This window comes from Salvelinus fontinalis, chromosome 11 (genome assembly GCF_029448725.1).
Source record: "Salvelinus fontinalis isolate EN_2023a chromosome 11, ASM2944872v1, whole genome shotgun sequence".
NCBI lineage: Eukaryota > Metazoa > Chordata > Actinopteri > Salmoniformes > Salmonidae > Salvelinus > Salvelinus fontinalis.
Window position 1 is genome coordinate 7,720,952 of NC_074675.1, and position 14,281 is coordinate 7,735,232.

The 14,281-nt window shown below is 42.9% G+C and overlaps 1 protein-coding gene across 1 annotated transcript; it reads right to left on the bottom strand.

Moving 5' to 3' along the window:
* Positions 1-1,009: 1,009 nt before the first annotated feature.
* On the bottom strand, positions 1,010-14,031 carry LOC129864951 (gastrula zinc finger protein XlCGF57.1-like). Its single transcript, XM_055937290.1, has 2 exons — positions 12,481-14,031; positions 1,010-4,347 (listed from the first exon to the last, which is right to left on the bottom strand). Exons 1-2 carry the CDS (start codon positions 12,644-12,646, stop codon positions 2,885-2,887), a joined length of 1,629 nt encoding a protein of 542 aa, XP_055793265.1. The 5' UTR covers positions 12,647-14,031; the 3' UTR covers positions 1,010-2,884.
* Between the last annotated feature and the right edge of the window lie 250 nt (positions 14,032-14,281).

Below are 14,281 nucleotides of genomic sequence, written 5' to 3' on the forward strand. Positions count from 1 at the left end.
GGTAGGCCAGTTGACAACGAGTTCTCATTTACATCTGCGACCTGGACAAGATAAAGCAAAGCAGTGTGACACAAAGAACAACACAGAGTTACACATGGAATAAACAAACGTACAGTCAATAACACAAAAGAAAAGTCTATATACAGTGTGTGTAAATGAAGTAAGATTAGGGAGGTAAGGCAATAAATAGGCCGTAGTGGGGAAATAATTACAATTTCGCAAATTAACACTGGAGTGATAGATGTGCAGAATATTAATGTGCAAGTAGAGATACTGGGGTGCAAAGAAAAAAATATATATAAATAACAATATGGGGATGAGGTAGTTGGATGGGCTATTTCCAGATGGGCTATGTACAGGTGCAATGATCTGTAAGCTGCTCTGATAGCTGATGCTTAAAGCTGGTGAAGAAGATATGAGTCTCTAGCTTCAGTGATTTTTGCAATTCGCTCCAGTCAATGGCAGCAGAGAACTGGTGGCCAACGGAGGAATTGGCTTTGGGGGTGACCCGTGAAATATACCTGCTGGAGCACGTGCTACGGTTGGGTGCTGCTATGGTGACCAATGAGCTGAGATAAGGCGGGGCTTTACCTAGCAAGGACTTATAGATGACCCGGAGCCAGTGGGTTTGGCGACGAGTATGAAGCGAGGGCCAGCCAACGAGAGCATACAGGTCACAGTGGTGGGTAGTATATGGGTCTTTGGTGATGAAACAGATGGCACTGTGATAGACAGCATCCAATTTGCTAAGTAGAGTGTTGGAGGCTATTTTGTAAATGACATCGCCGAAGTCAAGGATCGGTAGGATAGTCCATTTTACGAGGATATGTTGGGCAGCATGAGTGAAGGATGTTTTGTAGCGAAATAGGAAGCTGAATCTAGATTTCATTTTGGATTGGAGATGCCTAATGTGAGTCTGGAAGGAGAGTGTACAGTCTAACCAGACACCTAGGTATTTGTAGTTGTCCACATATTCTAAGTCAGAAGGTGTCTTTTTAGTGTTTTTATAAAAAAAAATATTGTATGCTTGTCATGTGATGAATGGTCAATTGTGTTTTTAATTGTTTGAGATGATGCTTTGTCAAATGCCTGTATTTATCGAAGTACTGAATTTGTTACGCAACATTTTTCAATGATAAATCTGCAACATAGTCAGTTGTATGTTTTTATTTTTGTGTTAAAATCTATATTTTAACACAAAAATCTATATTTTCTATACCTTAAAAGTTTAAAATAAGTCAATACATGATGTGTCCTCCATAAATTACATTGCTCTTTTCATATCTATATCTATATCCAGAGTAGTGATGCTAGGCGGGCGGGCAGATGCGAGCAGCGATCAGTTGAAGAGCATACATTTAGTTTTACTTGCATTTAAGAGCAGTTGGAGGCCACGGAAGGAGAGTTGTATGGCATTGAAGCTCGTCTGGAGGTTAGTTAACACAGTGCCCAAAGAAGGGCCAGAAGTATACAGAATGGTGTTGTCTGCGTAGAGGTGGATCAGAGAATCAGCAGCCGCAAGAGCGACATCATTGATATATACAGAGAAAAGAGTCGGCCCAAGAATTTAACTCTGTGGCACCCCCATAGAGACTGCCAGAGGTCCGGACAACAGGCCCTCCGATTTGACACACTGAACTCTATCTGAGAAGTAGTTGGTGAACCAGGCGAGGCAGTCATTTGAGAAACCAAGGCTGTTGAGTCTGCTGATAAGAATGCGGTGATTGACAGAGTCAAAAGTCTTGGCCTGGTCGACGGCTGCACCGTATTGTCTTTTGTCGTTGGCGGTTATGATATCGTTTAGGACCTTGAGCGTGGCTGAGGTGCACCCATGACCAGCTCGGAAACCAGATTGCATAGCAGAAAAGGTACGGTGGAATTGAAAATGGTCGGTGATCTGTTTGTTAACTTGGCTTTCGAAGACCTTAGAAAGGCAGGGTAGGATAGATATAGGTCTGTAACAGTTTGGGTCTAGAGTGTCTCCCCCTTTGAAGAGGGGGATGACCGCAGCAGCTTTCCGATCTTTAGGGATCTCAGACGATACGAAAGAGAGGGTGAACAGGCTAATAATAGGGGTTGCAACAATTGAGGCAGATCATTTTAGAAAGAGAGGGTCCAGATTTTCTAGCCCAGCTGATTTGTAGGGGTCCAGATTTTGCAACTCTTTCAGAATATCAGGTATCTGGATTTGGGTGAAGGAGAAATGGGGGAGGCTTGGGCAAGTTGCACACTGTGGGGTGTGCAGAGCTGTTGACCGGGGTAGGGGTAGCCAGGTGGAAAGCAAGGCCAGCCGTAGAAAAATGCTTATTGAAATTCTCGATAATCGTAGATTTATCGATGGTGACAGTGCTTCCTAGCATCAGTGCAGTGGGCAGCTGGGAGGAGGTGCTCTTATGACCGTTCAGGACCTTTAAACAAACCAACCACACTACTCCCTGGCCAACTGGCTCATGACATCAGATCATGAAAATAAAATGTTAACATCTTCATGATCTAATTGTTATAAAATAATTCAATGTATGTTTTGTGCACAAAGTTGATGACTAAAGTCATGTCTTATTTGACATGATCACTTAGTAGACTTTTCAATATGACCCCACCTGGGATTTGAACTGACAACCTCTGGATTTGGGATATGCTGATCTTCCTGCTGGGCCACAAAATCTGTAGAAGTTCAGAAGTCCCCTACACATTCATACCTATAATACATCTCTGCACTTAATAAAATAATGCCATCTGCACTGCTAATTTAGTAATCAGTTAATCTGACTATTCTCTCATAGACTTCATTTAATTATTCCAGCTATTTGTGTCTGAGCGTGTACTCAGAATTGTCCACATCCTGACTTTTTATTGTCATCTTGTGACTAAATAGATCTTTGTCCTAATTTTCTTTCAGTTTATCCTGTTTTCCTCCTTTGTGGATGTTTTTAACATGCGTCAGTAAGTTAGACTTTTGATTGAAGCTTTTCCCACAATCATCACAGCTAAATGGTTTCTCTCCTGTGTGAGTCAGTTTATGGCTCTTAAGGTTTCCCTTGTAAATGAAGCTTTTCCCACAGTAATCACAGCTAAATGGTTTATCTCCTGTGTGAGTAAGTGTATGCTTCTTTAGGGACCACTTCTGAATGAAGCTTTTCCCACACTCATCACAGCTGAATGGTTTCCCTCCTGTGTGAGTCTGGATATGTAAAGATAGTTTCCATTTCTGATTGAAGCTTTTACCACAGTCACCACAGCTAAATGGTTTCTCTCCTGTGTGAGTCAGTGTATGCTTCTTTAGGGACCCCTTCTGATTGAAGCTTTTCCCACAGTCATCACAGCTAAATGGTTTCTCTAATGCGTGAGTCAGTTTATGGTTCCTTAGATTCCCCTTCTGATTGAAGCTTTTCCCACAGTCAGCACAGCTAAATGGTTTATCTCCCGTGTGAGTAAGTATATGCTTCTTTAGGGACCCCTTCTGATTGAAGCTTTTCCCACAGTCATCACAGCTAAATGATTTCTCTCCTGTGTGAGTCAGTTTATGGTTCCTTAGATTCCCCTTCTGATTGAATCTTTTCCCACAGTCACCACAGCTATATGGTTTCTCCCCTGTGTGAATCCTCATGTGCTTGGACAGGTCTCCTTTGAGTTTGAAGGTCTTGCTACAAACAGGGCAGGTGTAGGGTTTCCCACTGTGACAGAGTCGGACATGGGCCTTTAGTTTACAGGTGGAGTTGTAGCATTTTCTGCAGAAGCGGCATTCACTGAGTCTCTTCTTGAAGAGAGTCACATGCCTCTGCAGGTCAGCTTTCAAAGCAAACATTTCACCACAGTCACGGCAGTGGTGAGTTTTTCTAGACATGGTGCTGGGTTTGGAATAGTGTTCCCCCATTGATAGGTTTGGATTCAATGGTGGGCTGGGATCCAATGGCGGGCTGCTGTCAAGTCCTACTGGGTCACTGCTTACAGCTGACCTGTGGCTGGAGGTATTGTTTTGATTATCTGGAGGGTCACAGGGAATGTAGAGACCCTTAATGTGGGTCACAGTAACAAAAGGTGTGAGATCCACTTGTTTAGGGTCACGCTCTCTGTTCTCCACAGTCTGGGTTTGCGGAAGAGTCATGGACTGAAGTGGGTCCTCCTGATCACATTCACTTTTCACACAGGAAGGAGTGAATTTGAAATCAGCCTCCAGCCCTTGAAGCTGCTCTTCTTCCTGACTGGTCCTGAGTTCCTCCTGTTCCTCTTTAATCTGTGGAAGTTCTGGGTTCTCCTGCCCCAGACTGGGGCTCCACTCCTGCTCACAGTGCTGCTGCTCAGGGAGAACCTCCTCTTCAGAGACAGCGAGAGAGAGCTGCAGAGATTCTGAAGGATAGGAGAGAGGAGCAGAGGTTATCTATACAGCTTTTAGACATCAGGGTTGGGGTCAATTAGAAGTTAAAGCTAGAATCCTTAGTTGTGCCATCGATTTTTTGACTTACAAATGAATGATATCCATTGATTCTTAAAGAATATAGCGTATAAATGCCTCGAGTTTAGTTCAACTGTCGTCCCCCATCAGAAGCCCAAAATATAAGCTTGTTTGTAAATGTAAAGAAACACTATATAGCCTCAAAACATGGTTCAAACTATCATTTTGATATCATAGATGGTCAGTCCTTGCATACCTAGCTCTGTCTGTGAATTTGAGAGTGGTTCCATTTCTCCAGGCTCATCCCACACCTTTTTACCCTCACCTTCTTTTCGTGATGTCGTCAGCCAACCCATCTATATATGAATGGACAAAACCATTGATCACGTGACATCTTAATTCCTATGTGAAGACTCAATAGCGCATTTGAAACCAAATATAGTCGTTTACGATGCGAGAGGAGGCCACGATGACGGCTTGAACAGGCACTTTTTACCTGCTGCGTCAGAAAGTAATTCTTCTTATTATTGGTTTTATTTGCTCAAGATATAAGAACATTCCTGTGACTGGAATGATAAGTGGATCATTTATTTTGGCATGTCGATGCGAAGTCGTAACAAAAAGAGAAAGGAAGAAGCTAGCCATTCTATTGCTAATCAACAAGATAGGAACGTGTTTATAGACAACTGCCAAAACTACTACTCCGTGCAAACCGCCACCCTCCAAAAAACGCAACGCGGACTCTTGACATCGTGGATACCCTCTCTTTACTCATCAACTCCAGGTCTGACGCCATTGACACAATGGTAGACGCAAACACCATGGTAATCGAAGGCTTCATAAAGACGAGTCTGCATGTTGTGAAATCAAGAATGTGAAAATGAGAGTGACTAAAGTTGAAAAGAGTATGGAAAAGGTGGAACAGAATAACAACGTCTACCATAGCCCTCTCACTGATCTGGAGCAATAAGATGGAACCTGAGACTCCACGGCGTGCCCGACGTGGAGAATTTTTTTTTATTTTTTATTATTTAACCTTTATTTAACCAGGTAGGCAAATTGAGAACACGTTCTCATTTACAATTGCGACCTGGCCAAGATAAAGCAAAGCAGTTCGACACATACAACAACACATAGTTACACATGGAGTAAAAACAAACATATAGTCAATAATACAGTGAAAAAGATTTTTTTTATAAGTCTATATACAATGTGAGCAAGTGAGGTGAGATAAGGGAGGTGAAGGCAAACAGATATATGTATAAATAAATAAAAATATAAAAGGCCATGGAGGCGAAGTGAGTACAACACAGCAAGTAAAATAAAAACTAAAAAAAACACTGGAATGGTTGGTTTGCATTGGAAGAAAGTGCAAAGTAGAGACAGAAATAATGGGGTGCAAAGGAGCAAAATAAATTAATAAATAAATACAGTAGGTAAAGAGGTAGTTGTTTGGGCTAAATTGTAGATGGGTTATGTACAGGTGCAGTAATCTATGAGCTGCTCTGACAGCTGGTGCTTAAAGCTAGTGAGGGAGATAGGTGTTTCCAGTTTCAGAGATTTTTGTAGTTCGTTCCAGTCATTGGCAGCAGAGAACTGGAAGGAGAGGCGTCCAAAGGAAGAATTGGTTTTGGGGGTGACTAGAGAGATATACCTGCTGGAGCGCGTGCTACGGGTAGGTGCTGCTATGGTGACCAGCGAGCTGAGATAAGGGGGGACTTTACCTAGCAGGGTCTTGTAGATGACCTGGAACCAATGGGTTTGGCGACGAGTATGAAGCGAGGGCCAGCCAACGAGAGTGTACAGGTCGCAGTGGTGGGTAGTATATGGGGCTTTGGTGACAAAACGGATGGCACTGTGATAGACTGCATCCAATTTATTGAGTAGGGTTTTGGAGGCTATTTTGTAAATGACATCACCGAAGTCGAGGATTGGTAGGATGGTCAGTTTTACAAGGGTATGTTTGGCAGCATGAGTAAAGGATGCTTTGTTGCGGAATAGGAAGCCAATTCTAGATTTGACTTTGGATTGGAGATGTTTGATGTGGGTCTGGAAGGAGAGTTTACAGTCTAACCAGACACCTAGGTATTTGTAGTTGTCCACATATTCTAAGTCAGAGCCGTCCAAAGTAGTGATGTTGGACAGGCGGGCCGGAGCAGGCAGCGATCGGTTGAAGAGCATGCATTTGGTTTTACTTGTATTTAAGAGCAGTTGGAGGCCACGGAAGGAGAGTTGTATGGCATTGAAGCTCGCCTGGAGGGTTGTTAACACAGTGTCAAAAGAAGGGCCAGAAGTATACAGAATAGTGTCGTCTGCGTAGAGGTGGATCAGAGAATCACCAGCAGCAAGAGCGACATCATTGATGTAAACAGAGAAGAGAGTCGGTCCAAGAATTGAACCCTGTGGCACCCCCATAGAGACTGCCAGAGGCCCGGACAACAGACCCTCCGATTTGACACACTGAACTCTATCAGAGAAGTAGTTGGTGAACCAGGCGAGGCAATCATTAGAGAAACCAAGGCTGTCGAGTCTGCCAATGAGGATGTGGTGATTGACAGAGTCAAAAGCCTTGGCCAGGTCAATGAATACGGCTGCACAGTATTGTTTCCTATCGATGGCGGTTACGATATCGTTTATGACCTTGAGCGTGGCTGAGGTGCACCCATGACCAGCTCTGAAACCAGATTGCATAGCGGAGAAGGTGTGGTGTGATTCGAAATGGTCGGTAATCTGTTTGTTGACTTGGCTTTCGAAGACCTTAGAAAGGCAGGGTAGGATAGATATAGGTCTGTAGCAGTTAGGGTCAAGGGTGTCCCCCCCTTTGAAGAGGGGGATAACCGCAGCTGCTTTCCAATCTTTGGGTATCTCAGACGACACGAAAGAGAGGTTGAAGAGGCTAGTAATAGGGGTGGCAACAATTTCAGCAGATAGTTTTAGAAAGAAAGGGTCCAGATTATCTAGCCCGGCTGATTTGTAAGGGTCCAGATTTTGCAGCTCATTAAGAACATCAGCTGACTGTATTTGGGAGAAAGAGAAATGGGGAAGGCTTGGGCGAGTAGCAGAGGGGAGGGCAGTGCTGTTGTCCCGGGTAGGGGTAGCCAGGTGGAAAGCATGGCCAGCCGTAGAAAAATGCTTATTGAAATTCTCAATTATAGTGGATTTGTCGGTGGTGACAGTGTTTCCTATCTTCAGGGCGGTTGGAAGCTGGGAGGAGGTGTTCTTATTCTCCATGGACTTTACGGTGTCCCAGAACTTTTTTGAATTTGTGTTGCAGGAAGCAAATTTCTGCTTGAAAAAGCTAGCCTTGGCTGTTCTAACTGCCTGTGTATATTGGTTTCTGGCTTCCCTGAAAAGTTGCATATCACGGGGGCTGTTCGATGCTAATGCAGAACGCCATAGGATGTTTTTCTGTTGGTTAAGGGCAGTCAGGTCAGGAGAGAACCAAGGGCTATATCTGTTCCTGGTTCTAAATTTCTTGAATGGGGCATGCTTATTCAAGATGGTGAGGAAGGCATTTTTAAAAAATGACCAGGCATCCTCTACTGACGGGATGAGATCAATATCCTTCCAGGATACCCCGGCCAGGTCAATTAGGAAGGCCTGCTCGCTGAAGTGTTTCAGGGAGCGTTTGACAGTGATGAGTGGAGGTCGTTTGACCGCTGACCCATTACGGATGCAGGCAATGAGGCAGTGATCGCTGAGATCTTGGTTAAAAACAGCAGAGGTGTATTTGGAGGGCAAGTTTGTTAGGATGATATCTATGAGGGTACCCGTGTTTACGGAATTGGGGTGGTACCTGGTAGGTTCATTAATAATTTGTGTGAGATTGAGGGCATCAAGCTTAGATTGTAGGGTGGCTGGGGTGTTGAGCATGTTCAAATTTAGGTCGCCTAGCAGCACGAGCTCTGAAGATAGATGGGGGGCAATCAGTTCACATATAGTGTCCAGAGCACAGCTGGGGGCAGAGGGTGGTCTATAGCAGGCGGCAACGGTGAGAGACTTGTTTTTAGAGAGGTGGATTTTTAAAAGTAGAAGTTCAAATTGTTTGGGAACAGACCTGGATAGTATAACAGAACTCTGCAGGCAGTCTTTGCAGTAGATTGCAACACCGCCCCCTTTGGCCGTTCTATCTTGTCTGAAAATATTGTAATTGGGGATAAAAATGTCTGAATTTTTGGTGGTCTTTCTAAGCCAGGATTCAGACACGGCTAATACATCCGGGTTGGTAGAGTGTGCTAAAGCAGTGAACAAAACAAACTTAGGGAGGAGGCTCCTAATGTTAACATGCATGAAGCCAAGGCTATTACGGTTACAGAAGTCATCAAAAGAGAGCGCCTGGGGAATAGGAGTGGAGCCAGGTACTGCAGGGCCTGGATTCACCTCTACATCACCAGAGGAACAGAGGAGAAGTAGGATAATAGTACGGCTAAAAGCTATGAGAATTGGTCGCCTAGAGCTACCAGAGCAGAGAGTAAAAGGAAGTTTCTGGGGGCGATAAAATAGTTTATAGGAATAATGTACAGACAAAGGTATGGTAGGATGTGAATACAGTGGAGGTAAACCTAGGTATTGAGTGATGATGAGAGAGATCTTGTCTCTAGAAACATCATTGAAACCAGGTGATGTCATCGCATATGTGGGTGGTGGAACTGCAGGGTTGGATATGGTATAGAGAGCAGGGCTGGAATCTCTACAGTGAAATAAGCCAATAAACACTAACCAGAACAGCAATGGACAAGGCATATTTACATTAAGGAGAGGCAAGCTTAATCGAGTGATAAATAAGGGTCCAGTGAGTAGAGGTTGGTTGGGGTCGTGGCGATCCAGACAGCTGGCCGGGTATATGGCTATCGGTAGCAGCATAGGATGGAGGTCTGTTTGTAGATACCTCGTGCGTTTCCGTCGGTAGGTTCCGTGTAGTGGGGTTTTGTTCAGATAGCAGCCGATAAGACAGCTAACGATTAGCGGGCCTCAGGTGAGCGTTCAGGTAACGCCGGGACGGAGGTGCCGGTTGGATAAATCCCTCGGGCAGATAACGTCGGCAGTCAGTCGTGAAGGCCCGGTGGGGTTCCGTATCTGCAGCAGCAACAAAGAAGCGGGTCCGGATGGTGATGGAACTCCTCAGCTGGCTAGCTCCAGCATGATTTGAGTTAGCTCCGGGGTCGACGTAAGCCAATAGTCACACGGTATGCAGCTAGCTAGCTGCGAAATCAAGGTGCAAAATAGAGGCTGAGGCTGCGGTTGGAATCCGGGGAAACTGAGAGAAAAAAAGTCCCGGAATGCTCCGGTCCGAGTCGCGTTGCACTAAAGTGCCGGTAGATTATCGAGCTAGAGGAATAGCTGATGACCGCAAAACGTGGGCAGCTGAAACACCAACGCTAGCCAGCAAACCGGCTAATTTCGGGGCAGCTACAGATTAGCTTCTGGCTAGCTATCGGAGTAGCTTCTGGATTAGCTTTCAGGCTAGCTTCTGAATTAGCCCCTGGCTATCTTCCACGATGGATTTTCAGATTGAGGTGAATAGTACTTATTGTAATTGGTGAAGCGGGTTGCAGGAAAGCTTTTGCAGGAAAGCTTTTGTAGTTGAGTTCTTGGATAATAAAATAAATAAAAGATATGTGAAGAAAAGGTGTAAATATATATATATACAGGACACGACACGACAACACGGAAAAATACGTCTGAACTGCTAAGCTACCTTAGAACAGTGCGACGTGAGGCTATCCGCATCTGCCAAGAAGTTATGCCTGCAGAGAAGAACAGTGTTGGTGATAGCATCGACGGTGATGCATCACCTCGGCAAGAAAAAACTGCAAAACGATTCAAGACCAAGGGGTATCGTCATCCCCTTCACTGACAGATTCTACAGGGATGCTGTCTGGAAAGCTGCCTGGAAGACAGCGTTCCTTCAGAGCCATGGTCTGCGTTTCGCCGAGCATCTCAGCCCAGAGGACATAGAGAGGAGGAACAAATTGTGGCCAACGATAAAGAAAGCACAAAATAAGGGAAAGGCTTCATTAACTGCACGGAAATCATTTTTTATTATCACTTTTCATATGCACTTAAAATAGTAGGCAGGTAGCCTAGTGGTTAGAGCATTGTGCCAGTAACTGAAAGGTTGCTGGATCGAATCCCTGAGCTGACAAGGTAAAAATCTTTCATTCTGCCCCTGAAAAAGGCAGTAAAACCCACTGTTCCCTAGTAGGCTGTCATTGTAAATAAGAATTTGTTTTGAACTGATTTGCCTAGTTAAATAAAAGTAGGTACCCCTTTATTAAAAGAAAAACATGTTCAGAATAGTCCCTGATTACAATAACGAGGGTTTTATTCTCTCTTACTACAGAGAACCCGTGACTTGGTCTTGAACATCATTTTCTGTTGAGTTGAATTTCAAGATCCGGATAACAACCAGCTCAGTTATTGGTACAAGCTTTTTTTCCACTTTAAGTTGACTTAAATGGTGCAGATCAAGGTTCCTTATAGCTTACGTTCACTGCACCTATGTTTCTGACTCATCTTACAGTTGATACTTTCATGTAATCTGTCATGTTTTGTCTTTGTCTATAGTTTCTCTTAATGCTAAGGCGTTCCAAAACAATGTGAAGCACAATGCTATATTTTTATTTGCTAAAAAACTTTGCCAACATATATATTTTTAAATCAAGAGTCGCACTCTTTGATTGCCTTATCTTACCTTATTTGCACAGACTGTATATATACTTATTTTTTTCTACTGTATTATTGACTGTACGTTTGTTTATTCCATGTGTAACTCTGTGTTGTTGTGTGTCGAACTGCTTTGCTTTATCTTGGCCAGGTCGCAGTTGTAAATGAGAACTTGTTCTCAACTGGCCTACCTGGTTAAATAAAGGGGAAATAAAATAAAATACATTTCTGCTGAAACCAACTTCTGGGGGTCACAGTGGGGCAATGATATTTGTCTTTCCCATGGCTCTGAACGCTCCGCTGGGGTCATTACAATAAAAATACCGCTGGTGGTAATATTTTACTCAGACTGTGATCACTTTGGTCACTGTATTTGTCTTGTGATGAGTTACAATGACATTACACTTAACACTGTAAACTTCTATGTGTACAAATATTGACAAAGTTCCAGTGAAACTCTGCTTTTCATCAGCAGGGTTTCTTGTCATGGTCCTTCATTTATAAGCATCATTTTTCTCCACACATATTATATATGGAATAATCAGGACACATTGTATAAAAATACTTCTTTGTTTGTAGAATATTGGTACCAAAAATATCCTATTGGTGAGCCAACTTGTAAATGCAGAGGGTCTTTCACTTAACTAGAAGGAATTCTTATCACTTTACAATATCCCTGTGACACCATAATATTTTGCAATTGTTTTAGATACCATTCCCTCCAGTGTCGCATTATTATTCAGGAATGTGTTAAGTATATTTGAAACCAAATACTTTTACTGGGTGACTTTCACTTGAGTCAATTTCTTTTAAGGTATCTTTATTTTTACTCAAGTATGACAATTGGGTACTTTTTCCACCACTGATAATCTTTATATATACACACTTGTGTTCCCCCAAATAAAACATGTGTGGTTCAGTAAAAACGGTTAGGAAACGCAGCACACATTCAATCGAACTAAACGCACCCAGCGTTTTGAAAAGTCAGACAACCGTTAGAGTAAATTCAAATTAACGGTACATTGTATTAAACATTCTGGCTTGTACAGCTTGTGAGAGGAAATGTTCCTAACAAATGTAGCTATAGCATCTCCTCAGAGGTGTGTAATCAGCAGCAAAGGAACAAAGTCTAATGTATTAGGCAAGGTTGGGTCAATTAGAATGTAAATCAATTCAATTGAACCAACATTCGAATTCAATTATTGAACAACTAGAATATTTATTCAATCTCAAACTGAAGATAATAAGCTAGTATTTATTTTAAATGTTTTTCCATTTAAAATTATAACTTCAAATCACTTCCTGATTCGTGACGATGTTTTCCTCAATTAATAAAACATATTGAAATGCAGATCGCTTAAAACCTAAACAGTTTATTTATTGAGTTATCTACCTAGCCATCACTAGATCTACATACGAACCTATCCTACGTAGTTGTATCTCCGGTGTGATCCTCAGCAGTCTCCGTAGCCGATCATTCTCCTCCTGATAGTCCGCTACCGTTTGCTCAACTGCACCCAAAATCTCTACAGCGGCCGCAGTTAAACGCTCATTTAAAAACATACGAAACGACTGTAGTTTAGGCATGTTTCAGTCGACTGAGAGTTGAAGAAAGAACGATGGTGACAAGCACACTCCTAGTTTTATTTCCGTATTTTATTTTTCTGTTTTTAGAAGCGGGTGGAGAGCCCATAAACACAACACAGCGCCACAATGAGGGTGGGGGGTTTTAATACAAGTTACAGACCAATTATAATAGAAATCGATAACTACGTGTGGAAACACGAAACATTTAAATTGAGTAATAGCGTTGTTGTTAGTGTATGCTTGGGACAGCGTGCACTAAACCAGAGAATGCCATTATCAAGAGTAATTATAAAGTCATGACATTGAAATGGGTCTGACAAAACACTGTAATCTACTTAACACAGAGTTTGCAAGTATTGAAAATGCACTTATCTGGAGTCGACTGAATATCATTGCTTGAGCAGCATTAGGTCAAAATGGATGAGAAATACTCTTGGACAAATGGAAGGAGATCTTTTCTGGAAAGCATATGTAACAGTATAACTTTAGTTCGTCCCCTCGAACCAGGGACCCTCTGCACACATCAACAACAGTCACTCACGAAGCATCGTTACCCATCGCTCCACAAAAGCCGCTCTGAGATCTAGAAGTATACTAGAGGTATACTACTTCAAGGTCTCAGAGCAAGTGACGTCACCGATTGAAAGGCTATTAGCGTGCACCACCACTAACTAGCTAGCCATTTCACATCGGTTACACATACATTTGTATATCTCTGTTTAATCATTACATTATGACATGAATCAAATCAGACTATACTTATATAACTTTTTTGTTTTTATTAATAAATAATTGATCTGAAACCGACAGCTGGGTTATCTGGTTGTTTAAAGAATAGCTCTGTTGCCATAGGGGAACAGGTGTGTGTGTGTGTGTGTTTGTCTGTAGCCAGCTGTGTAGCATGACCCTAAACATTTGACTGTCAACAGCAGGACTCAAGTGTTCAGCCCTGTTTCCATGACTAATGTACCAGGCTTATCATCCACCGTGTTCAGCCCTGTTTCCATGACTAATGTACAAGGCTTACCATCCACCGTGTTCAGCCCTGTTTCCATGACTAATGTACCAGGCTTATCATCCACCGTGTTCAGCCCTGTTTCCATGACTAATGTACCAGGCTTATCATCCACCGTGTTCAGCCCTGTTTCCATGACTAATGTACCAGGCTTATCATCCACAGTGTTCATCCCTGTTTCCATGACTAATGTACCAGGCTTATCATCCAGTGTTCAGCCCTGTTTCCATGACTAATGTACCAGGCTAATCATCCACAGTGTTCATCCCTGTTTCCATGACTAATGTACCAGGCTAATCATCCACAGTGTTCATCCCTGTTTCCATGACTAATGTACCAGGCTTATCATCCACCGTGTTCAGCCCTGTTTCCTTCACTAATGTACCAGGCTTATCATCCACCGTGTTCAGCCCTGTTTCCTTCACTAATGTACCAGGGTTATCATCCACAGTGTTCAGGCCTGTTTCCTTCACTAATGTACCAGGGTTATCATCCACAGTGTTCAGCCCTGTTTCCATGACTAATGTACCAGGCTAATCATCCACCGTGTTCAGCCCTGTTTCCATGACTAATGTACCAGGCTTATCATCCACAGTGTTCAGCCCTGTTTCCATGACTAA

Coding starts and splice junctions, on each gene's coding strand:
- LOC129864951 (XM_055937290.1), bottom strand. CDS start 12,646: ATGCCTAAACTACAGTCGTTTCGTATGTTTTTAAATGAGCGTTTAACT. Junction 4,348..12,480: donor GATACAACTACGTAGGATAG/GTTCGTATGTAG, acceptor CCTATCCTTCAG/AATCTCTGCAGCTCTCTCTC.